At 39.0% G+C, this 22726-nt stretch overlaps 1 protein-coding gene across 1 annotated transcript in view; it reads right to left on the reverse strand.

Annotated features, from left to right (window-relative positions):
- CENPF (centromere protein F) overlaps nt 1-22726 on the reverse strand; it is a 51835-nt gene that overhangs the window by 13930 nt on the left and 15179 nt on the right. Inside the window, exons 7-13 of the mRNA XM_050780633.1 lie at nt 21401-21526; nt 19886-20014; nt 17934-18056; nt 12518-12653; nt 7336-10736; nt 3271-6114; nt 1835-1987 (exon numbers count right to left, since the gene is read on the reverse strand). Of these exons, the coding sequence (XP_050636590.1) occupies nt 1835-1987; nt 3271-6114; nt 7336-10736; nt 12518-12653; nt 17934-18056; nt 19886-20014; nt 21401-21526 (6912 nt within the window). The remainder of the gene's footprint in view (nt 1-1834; nt 1988-3270; nt 6115-7335; nt 10737-12517; nt 12654-17933; nt 18057-19885; nt 20015-21400; nt 21527-22726) is intronic.

The raw sequence follows: 22726 nt of genomic DNA on the forward strand, positions 1-22726 counted from the left end.
CAAGCTATTATCCCACCTCAGCCTCCCAAAATGCTGGGATTACAGGCATGACCCACTATACCCAGACACTCCCTCCCTCTTGAGACACTCCTTCCTCTTGATTTCCAGAACATGACATCTCCCTGGTTTGCCTCATCAAGCCTTCTCTCTGTTTTCTTTGCTGGCTCTTCTTCCTCCATCTCACCTTGTGTGCTAGAGTTCCTTCAGGCTAGGCCCTTAAGCCACCTTCTCTTCTCCATCATTTTCTACCATTCCCGTAATTTCTAAACACTCCCTATATGTTGAACTAGCCAAGTGAATATTCCCACCCCAAATCTTTCCTACCCTCTCCATATCCTTCCTACCCCTCCAATCTTTGTGCATGTTATTTTCCATCTGGCTCCAGCCACAATGGTTTACTTTCAATTTCTAAAAAACATACAAAGATCGTTCTAGTCTCAGAGCTTTGACCACACTGCTCTCTAGACCTAGAAGGCTCCCCACTCTGCCTGTTTGTTGCCTAGCTGACTCGTCATCTTGCAGGTGACATCTGCTGACCACCCTATCTAAATCTGCTGACCACCCTATCTAAATTAGGTTGTTTCCTACCCTGATCCCCACATCCCAATTATTCCACAGCAAAGAATCTTATTTGTTTCATTTATAGTATTTATCCGCTTATGATTGTTACATGTTGCCTATTTCATGATTTAATATGTGTCTAGACTCTAAGCTATACCAGTGCAGGAAATACAGGATAGTTATGGTTCAGCAGTCTATCCCCTGACCTTACTAGCACTTATTATTTACAGAATGAATAAATGAATGAATAAAGCCAATGCAAACTAACACACTCATATGTATGGGCCTGAGGCCAAACTACTCCTCTCAGTAGTGCTTACACATGAAATACAATAATGACGCACTTGGGAGACTCCCAAGCTACTCAACACCAAAAGAGATTTCAGCAGACGCAATACACAAATAGCATTCGGAGGAACTCCTTCCATGCAGTATGGCCAGAATATTCTCTAAGTCCATTCCTGAGATTCAATGCCAAAACCTTTTTTCATAAATACTATATTTAAAAAAAACAACAAATTTCTCCAACTCTTTATACAGAATATTACATATATCATATCAAATTTCTGTCATTATTCAGGGTCGCAATCATGACTATCTTATTTTGCTGTTCTTTACTACTCAGGAATGAAGCTGCATGAGGACTAAACAGCTATATGGAAGTTTATAATTTAATCAGGTATGACAAACAGGTTTCATTTCATCTGCCAGCTCTCCCTGCATGGTAGCAGCTACCCAGGACACAGTGTTAGGAGACTCAGGAGAAAGGGAGGGTATGAATTAGCAATATCTGCTATGGAAATGGCATTGGGCAGTGGCAGCCCAAGTGCTATAGATGTGCCACATTAACCCTGCCTAAAACTGTGACTTTAGTTCTGTTACTCTGCTAGTTCTTAGCAGATCAATGAATGTGTTTCTAGCAACATTCTAGCCTGTAATCTGTAGCAAGCTAGGAGAGCAGATAAACTTGTTGAAAGCAGCATGAGATCTACTTCTGATGTGCATTAATGTGGTACAAGGGTCCTCTTCTATGAAAACGTATTTGGGCTCTGAGACAGATATTTTCATGTGTTCAGAGGCTTCTCATGACTCCTTGTGGGCTCATGATAGTGCTGGATGGTAGAGATTACTACAAATCTGATTATGACATAAGCACAGGGTTATTTTTTTCAAGAGCTAAAAATAGGTAAACTACAGAAGGTCTTACAGAAACCAACAAGGAGAGTGCGCACAACGAATTAACACATCATAACATTTGTCACAAAAAACTTACTTTGCTGCTCTTTATTTCTTCCAACAGTAACTGTAACTCTCCAGTTAGCCTATTTTTCTCTCCACTGAGTTCTTCTTGCAGCTCTGCTGTTTTCTGTGCCATCTCATGCATTTCCCTCTGCAGCTCAGTTTCCTTTGCAGTCATTGTGTTTACCTGAAATTTCATCTTTCATTAGAATCTGCTTTTTGGTGGTGTGTTTTGATCAGATTAATCACTCTGATACAACATATCTGTGCCATTTATTAGCCTTCAATCATAAAATGGAAGTTGGCTAATGCCCCCTTTACTAATCCACTCAACTCAACATGCTCAAAACCTACTGGTAAGTTTACCTTTTCTTCCCAGAAAAGATTTTATAGAAGAATAGCAATAAGGGAAGGAATGACAAGGAAAGATAATGTAGCTAAGTCTTAAAATCTTTCACAAAGGTATTAATTTGAATAAAACTTAAACATCAGAGATTATCATACCAGGCAGTATCTTGGTTTATCAGTTCTTGGATCTCTACTAATCCCCCAGTGCCATACTAATCTGCGAGAAACATGCTTATGATTAGTGAAAAACAGTTAAAAAACCTACTGTTTGCATTTGCCCCTTGAAGTGAAATAGCGTGGTATGGTTTGTCTCATCATCTCTATACTAATCGCCATCTCTTGCAAGGTATACAAAACCCCGAAATTCTCATAAAATACAGGGTAGAGATGAATTGCATTTTCTAGATACTCCTTTTTTTCCTTTAATATTTGTTCAGCAAAAATTAAATGTGACAAAATCACTTTCCTAGATCACTAAGTAAGCTCACTGGGCCAAAACTTAATTTTTCTTTAATAATTGAGCCTCTTGATGGCAGATCTTCCCTTTAATCACCAACTAACACAATAGAAGGCTGCACAAAGAGAAGGTATAAAAGAGGGACTGAAAGCACGAAATCCCCAAGATGCACCCCAGAAGCCATGAGTGCTCTGTTGGTTATAAATCTATCAGTATCTTTAAAAGTGCTTTGTCCCAAAGGCAAAAAAGACACAGTAAGGCAGGCAGATCCTTTCTGATCCTAGATAATGTCTGTTACACTCTCTATAGCAGTGAGTCTCAACTGGGTAGGGGGAGGCCAGTATTCTGATGTACTCTAAGAAAGGGAAATATAATTAGAACAAGAAACTGCATAAACCAAAGCTTTGCCCATATGTAGGTGCCACATTAAAAACCTGGTCCAATCCATGAACATGTCCCAAAGAATCAGCCAGAATAGTCACTACTGCCAGAGCCCAGTCAGTGTTTCTGCAATTCAAGACCCAGTCAACATAAAGCCTTTACAAAGTTTGGCCCAATATAGTAGACACTGTCTAGAAGTAAATATAATTCACAGTGTCTAGAAGTAAATATGGTTTCCTCCCTCATGACTACATATTTAAACATAAACAGATAGAGCCACTTACTTTTTCAACAAAGGATATTTTGTCCATTTTTGTCAATTCAAGCTCATTCTCTAGATTCTTGTAAGAACTCTGCAGCACTTCTAATGTGTCCTGCAAAGAGGTATTTTTGGATTGTAGCACTTGGATCTTCTGCTCCAATTCCACTGTCAGATTTCCCAGTTCTAAGTTTTGCTTCTTCCAAAATTGGTGCTCTCCTTCCACCTGGGACAGTTTAGAGACGAGCTGCTCTTGGTCTTGAATTTGATTTTTAAGTCTACTGATTTCTTCATCCTTCTTCTCTAGTTTCTGCTTGCCATCTTCTACTTCTTGAATGAGGCCATTCACCGAAGACTGCAAAACAATATTATTATTTTTGGCCTCATCAAGACCTTGTAGCAACTGAGCCTTCTCAAGTTCAAGACAATCTACTTGACTACTAAGATTCTGCTCTTTGGCCTTACAGGCCTCTTGGTCATTATGCAGGGCTGTCACTCTCTCATGGAGCTCTTTTAATTGTGTTTGAAGCATCTCCATGGCAGTGTTTGATTTTTCTTTCATCTGTACTTTCTCTTGCTCTTTTTCTCGCAAAATATTTTCAAATGACGAATTTATTATTTCTAATTCAGATATTCGTTCTTGTTCTTTTTGTAATTTGTTTGTCAGGTTTTCTTTTTCTGACCTTACAGTAGCAAGATCTAATTCCAGATCTCTCAGACTTTGGGTCATCCCTTCTATTTTTGCTTTTAGGGTCTCTACCTCTCCTTTGGAATTCTCTGCCTCAAGAGCTGCATGCTCTTGGTTTTTCCCAGCTATCTCTAGCTCTCTTTCAAGATTCTCCACTCTACTCTTAAGTAAATCTGCATGATGCTCACTTTCCTTCAGTTGTTCTAAGACACAGAGCTGCTTCTTTTCATCAGTTTCTAGGCGGGCTCTCAGCTTTTCAATGCTATTTCTCAGCTGATGTGCTTCCTCTACTGACGGGTCTAGACTCTGTTCTGTGGCCTTCATAGTTTCTTGGTCACCACACAAGGCTGCTACTGCCTCATTTAGCTCTTTTAACTGATTCTGAAGCATCTCCACTGCAGTTTTAGATTCTTCTTTGATCTGTATCTCCGCTTGCTCCTTTTCTTCTAATAGACTTTTAACTGAAGCGAGTAACTTGTCTAGTTCTGACACTTGACCTTGTTTGTCTTGTATTTGTTTTGTCAGATTTTCTTTTTCAGACCTTAATGTGACAAGGTCTAATTCGAAAACTTTCAGGCTTCTGGCCATCTCTTCTATTTGTGTTTTTAGAGTCTCTACTTCTGCTTTGGAATTCTCGGCATCAAGAATCACTAGCTCCTGGTTTTCTTCTGACATCTGCAATTCCCTTTCAAGGTTCTCAACTTTATCCTTAAGTGAATCATTCTCCCGCTCGCGTTCTTTCAGTTTCTCTGCGACATGCAGCTGCTTCCTTTCATCGGCCTCAATGCGAACTCTCAGTTTCTCGATGCCTCTTCTCAGCTGATGCACTTCCTCCTGTGTTGAGCTCAGCCTCAACGCGAACTCACCTTTCTCCACCAGTGCGGCCTCCAAGGCCTTGGAGACGTTCAGCTTTTCATAATCTGATTCATTCAGTCTGGCCTGCAGGCTTTCAGATTCCTTGACAAGCAATTCTTTCTCTTTATTCAGTTGTGCAATTTGGTTTTCCAGCTCACATTTTGTCAAAGACAGTGCCTGTGAGTCCTTTTCCAAACTCTGCAGCTTTTCCTGGAGATGAGTTTTATCTTTTAACAGCTCACTCACATCAGAGGACAAAGTCTGAAGGAGTTCTGTCTTTTCCTTCACCTTTGCCTCTGCCACCTGAATGCAATGGAGATACTCACTTCGATGAGACTCAAGCTCTTGTGTTTTCTCCTTCATTTTTTCAGACAACTGATCCAGTTCCATGATTTTTTTTGACATAGTATCTAATTCTCCACGAAGCTGGTTTCTCTCACTTGTGACCACTGAGAGTTCTTCTTCAAGGCAGACAATAACCTTCTGATTATTTTCATTGTCTTTTTCTAAACATAGCTTCTCTGTTTGAACTATCTCTAAGTCAGCCTCCAGGGAGAGGGCTTGATGCTCAATGTTAGCTTTCTCAGATCTGATGCTACTCAGCTCATTTTCTACATCAAGAAATCTCTCTTTCCAGCTGTCATTCACCTTGGCTACATTATCTTCGATATCTTCATGTGATGATTTATCTGCATGCATTTCTAAGTTAGAATTGAGGCCTTCAGAACTTTCTACTCTCTGGAGTAACTCCTGGTTATCACAAGAAAAATATTCCAATTTTTCACTTAAATCTGAGTTTTCTTTCTTAAGTTCCCCAACTAGTTTTTCTAATTCTATGCATGCTTCAATTTTGGTCATTAGTTGTACCTCCTGTAAATGGAGCTTTGAGTCTAATTCTTTCATTTCATTTAGCAAATTTTCAACTTTTCTGTCACGTTCCTCTATCACATGAAGTAATCTCAAATTCTCATTTGATGTCTCTTTTACCCGCAGTTGAAGATTTTGGATATTTTCCTGATTCCCCAGGATATCCATAGGTACCGAAGCATTAGCACCAGAAAATGACAATTCAGAAATGCATTCTGAAGACCCCTGGGATTTGTCTTCTCCTGGAGTCTTACAATTGGTATCTTGGGACTGTTCCCCAGAGCATTCTCCCGTGAGTTTCACTGCACCAGTCTCAGTTATTTTCTCAATGTCTAGACGGAGGTCCTGCTGAACATCTTTATCACAAATCTGATGAACATCATGTTTTGGTGTTCTTTCTGTAGTTTCTGAAGTATGTTCTTTTGATATGTCACAGCTCTCATTTCGGCCTTGAATAGCCTGTAATTATTATAACAAGCATGCATTTTATTTTTCAAAAAGACTCAAAATACAGTAGACTTAGTTATTACTTTTTAGAAACTGATGCATGGCCTCTGCTAAACACATCTCTTCAAGTGGTGTATTTCCCACTACATCTTCCTCTCTTCATTCAAATGTTCAATATAAATAAACATTCAGTAGGTGGCCCCTATGGGCAAGACACTGGGGTTAGGCATTTATCTTGAAGACAAACCGTTCAGCTCAATTATAATTTGTAATGTATTTAAATTTCATATTTTCTTCCTTGCTAAGAATATTCAGGTAGCCTAAATATGAAATCTCTTTGTAATTATTAAGTAAGAGGCTAACAAAATGCTGTTTCCACCTTCAGTATTTATGATATTCTTTAATAAGGCAGTAAAGTTTCATAATCAGATTCCTAGTCCAAGGACTTAATCCCCAATCCAGCACTTACTATATATTATTGGATAAATTACATATTTGAGCCTCACTTTCCTCTCACCTGTAAACTGGGGATCTGCCGTTGTGCCTACTCCTGCCATCACCTCACCATGACCTGCCTTCTCTACCTCACAGAGATAGACAGAGGGAATCAAGTGACATGCATACACTACATAGCATTACTAATTCAGCTAGCAGGCTAGAAAGGACAAAGTTACAAGCAATTAAACAAATACGTATTCAATTTTTTAAAAGTCCTTTTAAATGACTTACACCAAATCATATTTTTGTACTATAGTAAATCGTTAGAGAGAAAACTGTTTAGTAATACATAAACAATCTCCTGTATTTAGTTCCATGACGATAATGCTGTAACATCAAAAATATTCTAAAAAGTGCTAGAGATTAAAAATTTACATCATATTACCATTCGCAAGTTCTTAATTAAGTATACTTTATTAATGCACAAAGGGTGGAAACACACATTCTAAAGACTTTCTGACTCCATAATTTTCTCCAGACTTTAAAAACATCTTTAGTAATATTCTATATAACGCTAGGTAAATCTAATCACTATAGAGATTTATTCCTCAAATAAAGTTTACTCATTTTCCTCAAGTTCTGGTTTATTTTGAAAACATTTTGGTGTATTTTATTTCCTTAAGCCCTAAAAATATTTGAACTTACGTTTAATGTACATTTCAATTAGACAAACACTTACGGAGTGTCTACTAGTCATGTAAACCAAGAAACGGCATTTAAATCCCAGGTACTTACATCTTCTGTGTCGATGCCAAGCAAAGACCGAGAACTTAAGTCCAGACCTTGTAGCTGGAGTCGTGCTACTTCCAGCTCAAGTGACAGTTGTTCCGTCTGTTTCTTTTCTGCCGCCAACTTGGACTCCATCTCCAGAGTCACGCTTGTCAGCTTCTGTTGCCACTGTTCATTTTCTGACAAATACTGCTTCCTAAGGCAGTCAAGCTCTTGCCTTTCAGAACTTAATAACTGTTGGAGCTCTTGAATTTCCTTATTTTTCATAATCCCTTGACTTTCCATTTTCTCTTCTAGCTTCTCGAGGGACTGCCGGTATGCCTCACAGAGGGACTCAAGCTCTTCCACACCCTTCACTGGGGCCGAAGGCATTTCTTTCTTGGTCAGATTCTCTTCCAGCAGACTGCTGCAGAATACTTCATCTACACTGCACTGGTTTGCTGAAACAGTCCCTTCTAAATTATTCAAAAGAGACATTTCTCCTGTCTGTTCTAAAAGAGCTTTGTAAAAGGAGGAATCTCCCAAACTGCTAAGACTAGGGCTGTCAGGCACACAAGATGACAGGGATGGAACGAGCCCCTCCTCCAAGCCCGGCTGCATCTCCTTCACCAGGTCACCTTGAAAGTTTCTCAGATTCGTTGACAAGACCAAATTTTCGGCCTTTAATGAGTCAATATAGGTCTGTAGCTCTGACATTTTAGAGCTCATTTGACAGTGCTGATCATGTAAAATTTTGTGTTCACTTTGTAAAGATGAGAATTTCTCTTGCAATTCGGCAAAGTGCATTTGAACTTCTTTGTTTGACAATGTCAAGTGCTCGTAGGAATTACTCTCATCCAATGGAGCCAAACACATGGGGTGTTGTTCATTTGCTTGTTCACCAAGTTCACCTCCTGGTATGTCTTCCACTAACTCACCATGGAGAAGACCACTGTCATCATTTAATATTTTCACTTCATTTACTAGTTTCCCTACCTCTTCTGCCATTTTCCTGGTTGCTGTGATACATTCTGACCTTGAATCATTCAGCTCAGTTACTAGTTCGCACTTCTCAGCCTGCAGTATTTCACATATTTTCTCTAGCTCATTCAGCTTGTTCATTGCTGTTTGCAGAGAGCACTCAAGGTGTGCATTGTCGTTTTGACTTGTTGACAACCCATGAAGCACTGAGATATACCTTTCTTCTGCATCTACTTCACAGTCTTTAAGGCCACTAATTTCTTGTGACTGCATGTCTTGCAAATTTCTGGTTTCAAGATCTCCTCTAATTATCTGTAATTCATGCTGCAGGCACTCCTTCTCCTTCTCACTTTCCTGAAGTTTTAATTCCATATTTCTTAGCATAGCTTCTAATTGCACCAACTGCACATTATAACTATCTAGAGAAATTTCTTTAACTTCAAGATTCATCTGAGGTTTAAAATTACATTGATTTCTCTCACTCTCTCTTTCTTTCACACAGTTCCTAATTGGTTCCGATTCTAGATTTTGACATTCATGTTTAGTCTTCATTACCTTCATCAGCTGTTCATTCTCTTGTAATAAGTCATTAACTTCCTTTTGCATCTTGTTTTGTTCTTCCTTTAAAGTCATGATTTCTTGCTTTAAACCATCAGTCTCGCTCTTAGAATTGTTTCGGGTATCTGTCATCTCAGATCTCAGATCTTGCTGCACTGTTTCCAACTCTAGCATCAGATTCTGATTTCTTTCTTCAGCAAATGCTAATTTTGTTAAGAATTCTTGGTGTTCTTTTGCAAATGCTTCCTTTAGCTGTTCCAACTCATTTTTTCTATTTTCACAAAGACTAGTGCATTCATTTAGCAAGCATTCTAATTTAGAGTTCTTTTCTTGTGCTGCTTTGTATTTTTGACTAAGATCTTCATATGCATTTCCGGTTTCTTCACATCTTTGTAGTAAAATAAGGTTTTCTTGCTTGTACTGATCAGATAACTCTGAAATGCTTTTCTCTCTTTCATCTATATAGTTTGCAAAACTCTCACTTTTCTGGATTAAGTTCATCTTCTCTTGATTTAAGGATGCATTAATTTCCTTGAGAGTCTCATTCTCTTGGGTCAGCTCTTCAATTTCTCTTTTATTTAAAGAAATGATGGAACTCATTTCTTTCTTCTCCAAGCTTAGGGTTTCAGATAAAAGTTGTAGCTCCTTTAGAGAGTCTTCAAGTAGATGGTTGCTCTGTTTTAATTCCTGAATCTCTGCCTGCTCAGTTGCTAACTTATCATTTAAAAGTTGCAACTCTTTTTCCTTGTTCTCAAGGGCACTTAAGGTTTCAGCAACAACATTCTGGTGAGCAGAAGTGTCTTCCTGTAACTTACTAATGCGCTGACTTGTTTCAGCCACAAAACTTTGATGCATCTGTTCTGCTTTCATAAGATTTTCTTCTATTTCTCCTTTGATCTGCACTAACTCTTCACACTGCTTTTGCAGGTCTGAGTTCATCTGTTTTTGAGATTCTAATGAAAATTCAAGTGAATCAACTCTATTTTGTAGGATGGCAGAATTTTTTGGACTTTGGTCTGCTTCTAAATGACATTCACTCCTCTCTGAAAGCATGCTTCCTTGTTCTTCAATTATATTTGCAAAGGAATTATGCATGGCAGGCTGCTCATCAAAAGCCAAAAGACTTCTCTGATGATCTTCATTTGTCACCAGAGAAGCATCTTTAGATTTTAGCAGATCCCTGAGGCTCTCATATTCAGCATGCAAGTCTTGGTAACACCGGTCTTTGTCCATTATTTCATTTGACAGTAACTGAAGCTTGTGTTCTAGATCTTCAACTTGCCCAGTAAGCTGAGAAGTCTTCAAACACATATTTTCTATTTCCTTCTGATGTTTCTGATCTGAGAACTCCGCTTTCTGCTGTAGCTCTACATAAGCTAGTTTCTGGGTCTCTACCTCCACAGACTTGCTGTCTATCACGTTGTGAAGGTTTCTGATCTCGACACTTAGGTTTTCTCTGTCCATCTCCAGCGTTCTTACTCTCTCGTTGTATTCATGACTTTTTATTTGTTGTGTCTTAAGACAAGTTTCCAAGTGATTAATTTTACTCTGCAAGTTTTCCTTTTCTGATTCCATCTGAGTTAAAAGTTTTTCGTTTTCACTTTTCCAACAAGAAAACAGAGTTTTCTCTTCTTTCAATTCTTCATATTCTTTCTTTTTTAACTCCAAAGCACTCAGCAAAGCTTTGGACTCTTTCTCTGTCTTGCTTAACTTATCATTCAGTTGTTCAATGTGATGTTCTCTTTTCTTCAAAAGGTCTTGAGAACAATCTCGCTGCTTTTCCAGCTCAGCCACAGCAAGCTTCAGTTTCTCTAAAGTCAGGGAGTTTTCTTGCTGATTTATTTTTTCTTGAAGATCTCTTAACATGGTTTCCTGAGAGGTATTCTTCACTATTTAAAAATAAATAAAAGATGTCAACGTTTGTAATAAATATTTATTCTACAGAAATGCTAACCCCTCCCCCCACGCCCCCACGCCCCCACCCCCCAAAAAATCCAAACAAACAATTACTCAAGCCCTGGAAAAACTGGCATTATTGCCTGGGTACTTTCTAGAAAGTGGACCACTTGGTAATTATCTTATAAAAAAACAATGAGAAAAATGGTCATCTTAAGGAGAGTAACACATTTGTTCATCTTCTTTCTAACAGCTTAAGGAAGTGTTATTGAATAAAATACCAAGGGATGATTTTCCTAAGCACTGTTTCTTTTCTTTGTATGTGTTTATATATGTGGGTATTTTTACCATCTTTTCAAATATTTATTCCAAGAGAGAAAACTGGGACAAGAACAGCACTGAAATGGGAACATCCCACTTTATTGTAGAGTAATTCTGATGTCTCAGAAAAGTAAATTAAGTACTCCACCATTTTAGCCAAAACATCCATAGGATTAGACTTAAGTAGAAAAGAGTAAATGATGCCATATATCAGTAATTCTCAAGGCCTATATGTGAATATTCTTAAGGAACATTATCACTCCCATCCCAACCCCTCATAGTAAGGGTGGCAGTGATTATGAATGTCACAGTCATCTGGAAGTTTCTTCGAACTCCGTTACCACTCCATTTTCTGCCCAATGACTCATCTATACATACTGGCCCCTCCTGGTTGGGAATAACCACGATGTTTTCATTAAATAGTGATGAGAAGGCTTCATGTTGCTCAAGTATGTTGGGGGAGATTGAAAGCTGAGAACCTCCACAGTAGATGATAAAGGTAACATGTATTACAATCTCAGACATCACATCAAGTGGAAAGCAGTAAGTACTTCTAATCTGCCAATCTCAATCTACCTACTGACAGTTGAGGGCTTGGGTAGACAGCACCATAAGGGCTGCAACCCACTTTGCTGTCAGCATCTCAAACAATCACCTGAGTGATCAACATTGAAAAATGCCCCAACTGTTCCTTTTCTTACAGTTTCCCTTTAAGAAAGCTGAAGACTGACATTTCTACCTGCTGCTGTGGAAAAACTGAAAGCTGTCTTGGGGAGATTGGGGTTTTAAAAAGAAAACAGTCACAGAGAAGTGTGACACACATTCCACAGGACAGAGTTCAAAGAAATCCTAGACATGCAAACACCCCAGGTGAGAAAATAAGGGTATGGAGAAGACATCCAGCACAAACATACAAATATGAAACCAAGAGTAGATTCATTTGATGTGTAGAGCAGAATTCTTTGGCTTTAAAATAAGAAAATAAAATCATTTAGTCCACTAAGTCATCAAAAAACAATGGTCATTAGGAGTTTGGAAAACATCATTTAATATAGGGTTTTTCCATTATAACGGAAATGTTAATGAGTCAGGAGATGAGCTGTCTGGATATAACTAACAAGCACACTTGAGACACAGAGAATAGTACTCGGGGGTGAGAAACAACACTGAAAATTTAGCTTTGTGTGGAAAATATTTACCCTTCTGGTTTCAAAGTGCTGAGCATCAGGCATTTGGGACTCAATATGTTCCAATTTAAAAAAGTCCCACTCTCACTCTGGAAACTAAAAAATGGAAGAGAGAAAACTCTTCCACATCAACTGCACACATCTTTTTAAGGGAATATATGGAAAAAAAAAACCCAAAGAGTTTCTCTAATATGTTAATGCCATCCATCCTCTCTCGCGGGAATAATAGCTTAGAAAGTGAACTCTAAAACACTAAGTTTACTTACCTTTCATTTCTTCTGCAAAATTCTGGCTCTGATTTAAATACTGTTTGACGTTCTTGAGTTCTGCCTCCAGGTGGCAGACTTCTCTGGCCTTTTGCTCAGACTGACTCTTAAGGAGGTTGTTTTCCTTCTTCATTTCCTAAAACACACATTTAATTGGTTATAACCGAAATGAATGCTCAAGTAAGTTATGACTTCTGCCTTAATAAAGGTCTCTAGCAGAACTGTTTGTGTATCTCACTAGGGAAAGAATCACATTTTCCCCGTTTGAGTACCTAATGAAGTCAGACATTCCTACTTAAATAATGTTATGAAAAGAAGACAACAGCGTCAAACCCAAATCTGAAGATAATTATTTATTTCAAGAAGTTTCACTGAACTTTCTCATTGTTCACATGCCCATTAAAGAGTCAGCTCAAAAGGAAAATCCTATCTATAAGATCCTCAAGACAAAACCTCCAAGTTCCTATCACACCTGAATGGCCAAATATACCTTTGCAAACATTTAACTTGTTAATAAACCAAAAAAAAAAAAAAAAAAAAAAATCAAAGCACAAATGTTTACTTTTCATTGCAAAACCAACTTAAGGTTTGCTGTTACAGGAATGATTTTGTGGGAAAAATTACCTTCAATAAATGCTTACCAAGAAAACCGACAATGTTCAAGATGCTGGAATGTGCATCATGAAAAATGCAAATATAAATAAGACAGAGTCTCTGCCCGTGGGGCAGACATCCTCCAGTGGGGGAAGATGTGATACTAATCATTTAATACACAATAGGATGCGCTAAATACTAAAGAGACATTGAGTGTGCTGTGGAAAATCAGAGGGCTGGAACACAGAGGAAGAATTAATTCTAGCTTCTGATCTTTCACGGTGAAAACAGGCTCTTTGGGCACCTGATTGAAGAGATATCCATGCAACAACATGCAATGAAGTAGTATAGGTACATGTGTAGTTCCATTCTACTATCTAGGGAGGCCTACATGTTCTGAATCTTAAAAGCAAGCAATGTTTACATGCCAAAGAAAAATTCTATTGCTTATTAACCACATAATACTTACACAACAAACAAGTATCTCAGCCTATACTGTATGCCATCCTTTGGACCACAGGGAATTGGCATACATCATTACAAACTGAGAGAACCAAGCACTTCACAGCCTTAAGGGGGGAAAAATCACATAAAGCTAACTTTTTTCTAAACTGCATTTCAAAACTACCAAAATTACCCCTTTATGAAGTAGAGGAAAAATTCTGAATCTTAAAGAAACAATTAAGACCCATCTTCCAAAACCCTACTGCACTGTTAGAAAACAGATGGCCGTGGCAATACTGTGTTGGAAGGCTGCCTTCAATTATCAGTCTGGTTACTACCAGCAGATGGGTACCGATGTAGCAAAGCCAAATTCAAGAAGAGGGAGAATCTGGCTAGTAGAAAGTACTTGAAAACTTGCTGGCAGCTGCTCTGTTCATGTATATGCGTTCACTTCATCATTAAAATAAGACAGAACCTGTTGTAGTTATTATACTCCCATCTACTGTGTCCTGATCCTGCTTCCATGCCGCTAAACTGACACTCTATCAAATTAAGATATCAATCAGAACTAAAGGGCAGCTCCAACCGAGCTCAAGATTGATAGGTTAACATTCACACTAGTCAGTGTTAAATTTTGCAAAGCATGATCATTAAGGTGCAACAATGTTATTGATTTAAATTAGCATCATTAAACTATGGAACCCATAATGACTGGTTTGTTCTTCAGACTCAGAATAATCACCCCTCAAATGAGATCACAGATGTGAAAGGACAAACACCTTAAAGCACTTCGACAGGGGCAATGTAGCATTATTAGTAGTATTTCTTCCCAAAATTTAACAGTAGCCAGATTTCTGTAATCAATGCTAAGATCAGCTGAATGAGGTCAACATAGAAGAGGAACTAGAATGTAACTACCTGGGTTGACTTAGCATTTTTATTTTGCAAATGAAAAAATATTTTCTTACTCTAAAAAAAAAAAAATAAATCAAATCAAATGACACCTGCATCTGGAGGCGTGACAAGAGAGCTGGAAAGACACTGTGCAAAACAGGGTGCATCCCAATAGGAAGGAAGGAAAAAAGAAGAGAGAGAGGGCACCAGGCAAACAGGGGGAATTTTATGTTTATGTGTTTGTTGGTCTCGATCCATGTCTGTCCATAACTGGAGACATTTAAATGAATAGTAAGCTCAATGGAAAGATTAACATGACTTTCTCTATTCTGGCATTAGCTCCGTAAATATTTGTTTCTAACGAAGAAATGTTCAGCCAATCCTGGGACCCAGCAGGCTTATAATGCTATGGCTATGACCAACCCAAGAATTTTAAAAGGCCAGAATTTAGAAAATGAACATCTGAAAATGGATGTGCAAGCTGCCATCCATCAGCAATGAGTTTTCCACGGGGCTACAGCCACTTAAGACTTGATTGGGTATCTCATTATCAACAATGAGTTAAGCATACAAAGATACATTTTCCTAGGCATCTCTTGCATCCTCACATGATTTGCAAAATTGGGTACTATGCTGGAAAAACACAACAAAAATCCCTATAACCACAAGCCAGCATTAGAGCTTAGCAAGCAATTCCACCCAGATCAACTTCGCTTTAGCGGCAGCAAGGGAGGCATCATTTCCTAGGGCCAGACAAAACAAATTTCAGCTACTGTGTGGCATTTCATGATCCCATCCACGAATATAGCTTAATATGTCCCCTGCTGGGTGAGGCCTATATACTTGGATAAGGGATGGATGCAAAGAATGTGTTTTTTCCCTTTCCTCCCCATCTCTCTTGCTTGCCAGAGCCAGCTCCTTAGAGGACGTAGTGTAATACAGATCCCTATGCTTGGAAAGGTCCCTAGGCAAGTGTTCCCTCATCTTGACTGTCAAACGATGGTATTTTATTGCCTAACCCCAATGCTATGGGCTGGCACTGGATACTGGATGAGCAGCTTATCTAAACCCTCCATTCACTTTGATGCTAAATGTTAACTTTACCCTTGATTGGGCCATTAAATCACATTTCCAGTACTGATAATTTCTCATTGTGAGCAGCATGTTTACTAAACATGGACAAGCAAAATTTCAGTACAACTGTCACATTATTTCGGCATCCAAAACCTGTAAGCGTCCTAAATTTGTTAGTGCTTACTTATAATTAGACACAGAAAGATACCCAGAGTGACACAATAATAGAACAGGCAAAATTTTAATATGAGAAAAATCAAGTGCACTGTCCCCTGATCACATTTTCTGTGCCTGTAGGTGACAGCAAACAATGCTAATGTCAAAAGTTCATGGCAGTGGTGAAGACCAAAGCAATGAGCAGGTGGTGGACTGCAATAACTGACCGAGCACTTATGTGCCGGGCACTGGGCTAAGCACTTTACATACAACATTTAAGTTAACCAAGAATACAGCCTTGAAAAGGGAGAAGAATGATTTGTCCCTATGTGCAGATGAGGAAAGTCAGACTGAGAAAGGATAAGCCATTGTCTCAAGGTCACATCGCGGTAGGTGGCAGAAAAGCAATGCAATTTCAGATCTCGCTCACTCTAAAGCCACAACCATTTTCCCTCTAAGTTACACCACCACTCTAACTGGGTTCATCACTTATCTGGTCCCAATCCCAATGCAAAACACAAGAGCCAGCCAAACTCTTTAAAATCTTGCTATCACCCTCAAAAGATGACACAGACATAAACATAACCATAAATGAAGACAAATACTAACTTCATCCCCAGGCCCTGTGCTAGGCACTTTCACATCGATGCCCTCATTTGACACAGACATCAATGAAATGCCAATGAAACGTGATGCATGCACCTCGGTACAGGCTAGGGTTAACTGAGGACAGCGCTACAGCTCATGGACCAGACCTTGTGGGGATGAACGAGTCTTCAGAAACACCTGCAAGACAATGTCCAGCCCACTACTGCGACTTGGCCAAGCAAGCAGTTTTAAAAGTGTTTGGACTCTCTTAACCAGATGATTGCTTTTACAAAATGTTTCCACCAGGCAGCCAGTGGAGTCGCGGGAGAGTTCCTGGCTGAAAGGGAAGCTCACAGAGGGAAGAGTTCGATGCCAGTCTGCCTGTGGAAATGTTAGCAGAAGCATCTGTTGGTTGGTCCCCACTGGCCAAAAGGCAAACATTTGTTTTGCTGAAACAAACACTTCCATTTGAAAACGTTTGCTGATGAAACCATCATCTGATTTGAAGTTTTCTTCCACTTTGGTGGCTGGAGCTGTGGCCCCCTGTCTCCAGCAGTATTGCCCCTTTGGGGTTAGCTGATTTAACAATCGCCTGTCTGCTACCGACAGATGTTCTGATTTTACCATCGTGATACACTCTGCAAAGCAGTGGGGATAAATACATTTAGACTTTCCTCAACTGAACAAATAACTGTTCTTTATAGAGAAAGTTTTTTTAATCTTTACAGCCTAAAAAGTGATCATAGAACATTTAAAGAATAAACAGAAAAACATTCTTTCCTGTGGGGTTTGATAGAGAAGAAATTTCTACAATTCTTTTGTTGTTCCTCTTCTTAAAATTACAATGTTGATTTACGGCTCTCTTCAAATTGTTTCAGTCTATTAACTGTCACTGAATGGTTCTTAATTAAGCCCTTTAAAATAAACTCCAGGCCACTAAATAAATTCAGAGAGAAGCCAAATTGAAGTATGTATGCATAAAATCCCATCAGGATATCCATGCCATTCCGGAACCCTCACCCACCACTTTGTGGACGAAACAAAGTCTCCAAAGACACCGTCAACCAGGGCGTGCACAGGCTGAACATTAAGGTCAGTGTTCACTTTTGAAGCCAGAGTCATATAATTGACAATTAGTTGATGTTTTTGTAAGAATTTTCAATCTAGAAACTCTTTATCTGTCACTACTTTTGTTTATTTAAATCTATGACTTTCCACGTGTTTTTAATATTGAAAGACACAAATGCCAACACTTAGAAAAGGGATTTAGATGATACATCCCATCCACAATTTTGTTTCTTTCCATTTAAAAAATCCTTTCCTTCCTTTCTTCCATCTTTCCACCTCCCAGGGGGTCTAAAACAATCTTTAAGGAAGGAGTACATATTCTTAACACAAGTCATGTTGTAGATGCATATTACTAGATATGCTATAACTGCTAGATTCATATTAGTAATTATATACAAAATAGAGAGTAGAAAAATAAGCAATCATAGTCTGTCATGGGTTATATACAGAACATTCTGTAATACTTACTTCTGGCAAATAGAAAAGAAAAAGGCACATAGTCACAATAAGCTACTGACAAATGGAATAGAAATTTTCTTTTCCCCTTGTACTTGGTCCTATAAATAAGTGGAGAAAACTCAGCATCTTCCTCCCTTACCTCCACGCTTCTCCTCAGCTCATCCTCCTTGATCTGACTCGCCTGGGATGCCTGTTCAGCTCTGCACAACTTCTGCTTAAACTCTTCCAAATTTTTTTCTAGCTGTTGCTTTACTGCTGTGACCTACAAAAAGAAAAAGAGGACAAGTTTCATTTTTATGTTCTTTACTTTTTCATTAATCATGTATTCTTAAACAATAAAACAGTCATGGAATATAAAAACGGATGCTATCTATTTTGGTTGAGATACAACATACGTCACAGCTACATATATCTTAAAATACCATAGTGTGAACCTGCAACGTCACTCAGCAGCAGCATAGAAGAGATGAAAGAGGCTGGGTGTGGCAAGGAGACCACAAAGGAAAAAGATTTAACCACAAAAAATAAAACAGCTAGGTGGTGATAAATAACCAAAAGGAAAAAAAGTTGAGATAAGAAACAGGCTAAGAGAACACACTTTCAATATATATAACAGAATAAAAGATATTATATCTGTAATACAACATACAGAGCGCCCCTATGATTGAACAAAAGGGCAATGGGTAGAAACAGAAAACTAGACAAAAAATACAAATGGCTACTGAAAGAGATAGCTTCGATGGTAATCAAGGAAGTGTGAATTTTAAAAATGATACGGCAATATTTTTCACTCCTCAATTGGCAAGAATTTTAAAAACCAAGACTATCTCCAATCAGCAAGGATGAGAGGAAACAGGCCCTCTTTTTTGTACCTGGTAGGAGAGTAACTGCTACAGCTTTTATGGTGGGCAATTTGGCAGTAACTATCAAATGTTAGGATGCTGGCCAGGCAGGGCGGCTCACGCCTGCAACCCCAGCACTTTGGGAGGTTGAAGTGGACAGATCACCTGAGGTTAGAAGTTTGAGACCAGCCTGGCCAACCTGCTGAAACCTCGTCTCTACTAAAAATACAAAAATCAGCCAGGCATGGTGGCAGGCACCTGTAATCCCAGCCACTCGGGAGGCTGAGGCAGGAGAATCACTCAAACCCGGGAGGATGAGGTTGCAGTGAGCTGAGATCGCGCCACTGCACTCCAGCCTGGATGACAGAGGGAGATTCTGTCTCAAAAAAACAAACAAACGACAAAACAACCACACACAAATATTGGGATGCATATGTTCTTTAGGCTATCGATTTTGCATGCAGAAATCTGCCCTACAGAAACATCAGCACACATACACAAAGATACCTGCCCCGTGATATTACAAACAGTGCCACAGGGAAAAAGAAAATGTTGATAATGTAAGTATCCATCAGTAGAGTCAGCAGTTTCAGGTGTAAGAGAAAAAGAAGAATAGAAGGTGACATGGAGGTTTTGTCCCATGACTGGGACATTTGGTCCCAGCAATGTGGAGAATGGAAGTGCAAGTTAGCTGGGTGAGGAAGACTAAGGGAAGAGCAGTTTTGGAAAAGAAATACCTAGAGTTCAATTCTTAGCATGTTGCTGTGAAGTGCCTTTAGACACGTGAGTGGACTGTCAAGCACACACCCACACATCTGAAGTCCAGAATAGACATCCAGGCTGGGCAGAGTCATCATCACATAGACGATACGTAAAGTCACAAAAATGGATGAGACCATTTTGGGAGTGAGTCTTAAATAAGTAAAGTGATTATAATTTTCAGTGCTTTAACTACTTGGGAGCATAAATTACTTGGCATAGCTCCCACCTGGTCACAGATCCAAGAACCAACAGAATATCAGAGACCTCCACAGACTTCTGGATCTGAAATCCTAACTCACCCCCACTGTTTCTCTAGATGAGGAAACCTGGAGCCAGAATGGTTCTGCACATTCTCCACTTTGATAGGGTAAGTGAAGGTGGAGCGCTTTTTCTTTGAAAGTATCATATGTCAGTTATGGTAGAGAAGTAACAGGTACAAGGAACAAGAGGGGAAGACTGAGGAGAGAGAGAGAGACACAGTTCCTACTTTATCCAGTTCAGCCTGCAGGACGTTGTGCATATTCTTGGCTTGCTGTAACTCCTGGGTGAGTCTGGCCTTCACCTGGATGCACTCTTGGTCCAGTGTTTGGAAAGAACGCTGTTGACGGGAGAGCTCCTGGAAAAAAAGGGCAGGTGCATCAGCCCGATGATGGTTTGCTAGGGAGACTCCAGGGTGAGGCATGAGCATCCTAATGGGCAACTGCACAGAGAGCACAGAAGACAGCAGGGAGCTGAGCCAACTGTCCGCTTAACAATGAATATTATCAGCCTCAGTGCTCCATGCTGGGCCCAAGCATCCAATCCAGGTCTCTGAGGGAAAGGGGAAGGACTCTATCAGTTGACCACATGGAAACTAGCCTGTTTCCACCTCATCTTCAGTCTTAAATTAATTACCTCTACTTTGAAGGATCAGGGGCAAGAGAGAACTGAGCTACAACAGTCAAAGCTCAACTAAGAAACCAAACATACTCAAAAACGGCGTTTAAAACACGAAAAACTGTATACCACTTTAAATGGGCTCAAATTTAGAAGGACAGGAAGTATATGCTACCTATTAACTTTAGTAACCACAGAAGGATACTAGCTAACATTTCCAGGCACTCTTATTTAAAATCTATAGACTCTTAATCCATATGGCACTTTCAGGCTAACTCACCTGAAAGAACCAAACTGGCAGATACTTACGGAAGGGCACCTTCCACCCTCACTCCTGCTAACCGCTTTCCCCACCTCATCAAATACCCTCCTAATTTATTTGCCAACCCACAGGTTTAAAAACAACTAGAGTTGCCCAGGCGCGGTGGCTCACGCCTGTAATCCCAACACTTTGGGAGGCTGAGGTGGGTGGATCACCTGAGGTCAGTAGTTTGAGATCAGCCTGGCCAACATGGTGAAACCCCGTCTCTACTAAAAATACAAAAATCAGCCAGGTGTGGTGGTACGTGCCTGTAATCCCAGCTCCTCAGGAGGCTAAGGCAGGAAAATTGCTGGAACCCGGGAGGCAGAGGTTGCAGGGAGCCAAGATTGTGCCGCTGCACTCCAGCCTGGGTAACAGAGCGAGACTCTATCTCAAAAAAAAAAAAAACTGGAGTTACAAAGGAAACAGAGTGAAAGAAAAAAAAATTTTTTAACCTACTGGAAAATGTAATACAATTTCCTTCAACCTACTGGAAAATGTAATACAATTTCCTTCACAGCAGAGAAAATGTCCAAAAGAACAAATGTGATCCTTTCCTACTGAATATCAAATCTCAAACAAATCAGAAAACAGGATGAATTCTGAATACTAATTCCCTTCTCTAATCAAAAACTGAAAGATTAAAAAAAAAAGCACAAAAATGAAGATGTGAAGGAAAATAAGGTGACCTTTAGCTCACAAAGCATTTCCCCTCTAATAGAATTTCCCAAATCGTGATAACAACTCCCCCTTCCAAGTGATCAAACTCTGAAAAGTCCATAAAAAGCCTTTCAGACAAACGCCTCATGAATCCATTGACCTTACCTCTTGAAACTCCTTTTCTTTTTCCTTAATTTTCTGTTCCAGAGAACGTCTGGCACTTTCTGCATTTTGTCGCTGACAACTCAAATCTTCCGACAATTTTCTCAGTTTTTGTTCCAATGCAGTACACTAATAACGAATAAAAATGTTCAAGACAAAATAAATATTACTCAGGTAAACAAACAAATATTTTGTGTTTTAGAAAAACTGCTATAATTATTTTAGCAAACAATTTATGTTTAGGAACTATTAGCAAGGATGTAATGCATTATCTCACTTAAATACTTCCTAATTTGTGCCATGAAAAAAAAGATCAGTATGTCTAACGATTCATCTAACATTTTGTTGCAGGGAAATGAGAGGTTAAAAAGCAATGGTGTTAGCCCATGTAATTTAAAAGCTGTAAAATCATCAGAGGGTGCCCATTACCCTCATATGATAGTCTCTTTCAAGCATAATGGATTTTGTGGTAAATTTTAAACATTAAAACGTTTCTTTCCTCAATGTTCCCACTATGCCACTTTAAATTTCAGGAGGTTCACAGGACTCCAGAGAGTATCGCTAAAAACCAGAGTATCATTAAAAACCAGAGGTTTTTAATCATGTTGCCATAAGCAACACAAAGAACATTCCATTGCCTTTTCACAAAGCCAGATATCCCTAAAATAATTTTTAAGACATGAATTACATGAAAATTTAGGATGCTCTTCTAAAATTAGATTGGAACAAAATGGTTTTAACTCTTCAAGTGTTGAAAGCCATTCTTCTCTACATTCCCCATGGGCTCGAATCCTTAAACTGCCCTACAAAACAACTCTATAAAGACCAGGGAATAAAAAGACAACTTCATCTTGGTGGGGTAGAATTCTCCACTACAAAAGAAACGTGCTCCAAGTTGGCAGATCTCTCTAGTAATGTAGATTCTCCGAAGTCTGATTTAAAATTATGAGAAATATTAGAAATGTAGCTAAGAATTCAGAGGAAAAGAAAACACTGTAATACTCAATCGCCACAAAGAATTCACTCAAAAATCCTGGTGACCAGTCAATCACCAACTATTAACTAACCAAAGAAGAAAGGGGCCAAGCTGGTCATTCCTGACTAAATGACTTTGCAAATATCAGAACTTTAAAAATACGAAACTCAAAAGGTTAAAATTTTGAGCCAGATGTTCAATGACACTCTTGTCATTATCTTTATTGCCCTTAAATTTTTTCAAAGGCCCAAAGAAAAGCATTACGGAGATTATTTATAATAAAAATAAACAAATATTGATTGAGAGCCCACTATACATGTCACGTACTGTTCTGGGCATTGGGGATACAAGAG

The sequence above is a fragment of the Macaca thibetana genome, chromosome 1 (assembly GCF_024542745.1).
Source record: "Macaca thibetana thibetana isolate TM-01 chromosome 1, ASM2454274v1, whole genome shotgun sequence".
In the NCBI taxonomy this organism is placed as follows: Eukaryota; Metazoa; Chordata; class Mammalia; order Primates; family Cercopithecidae; genus Macaca; species Macaca thibetana.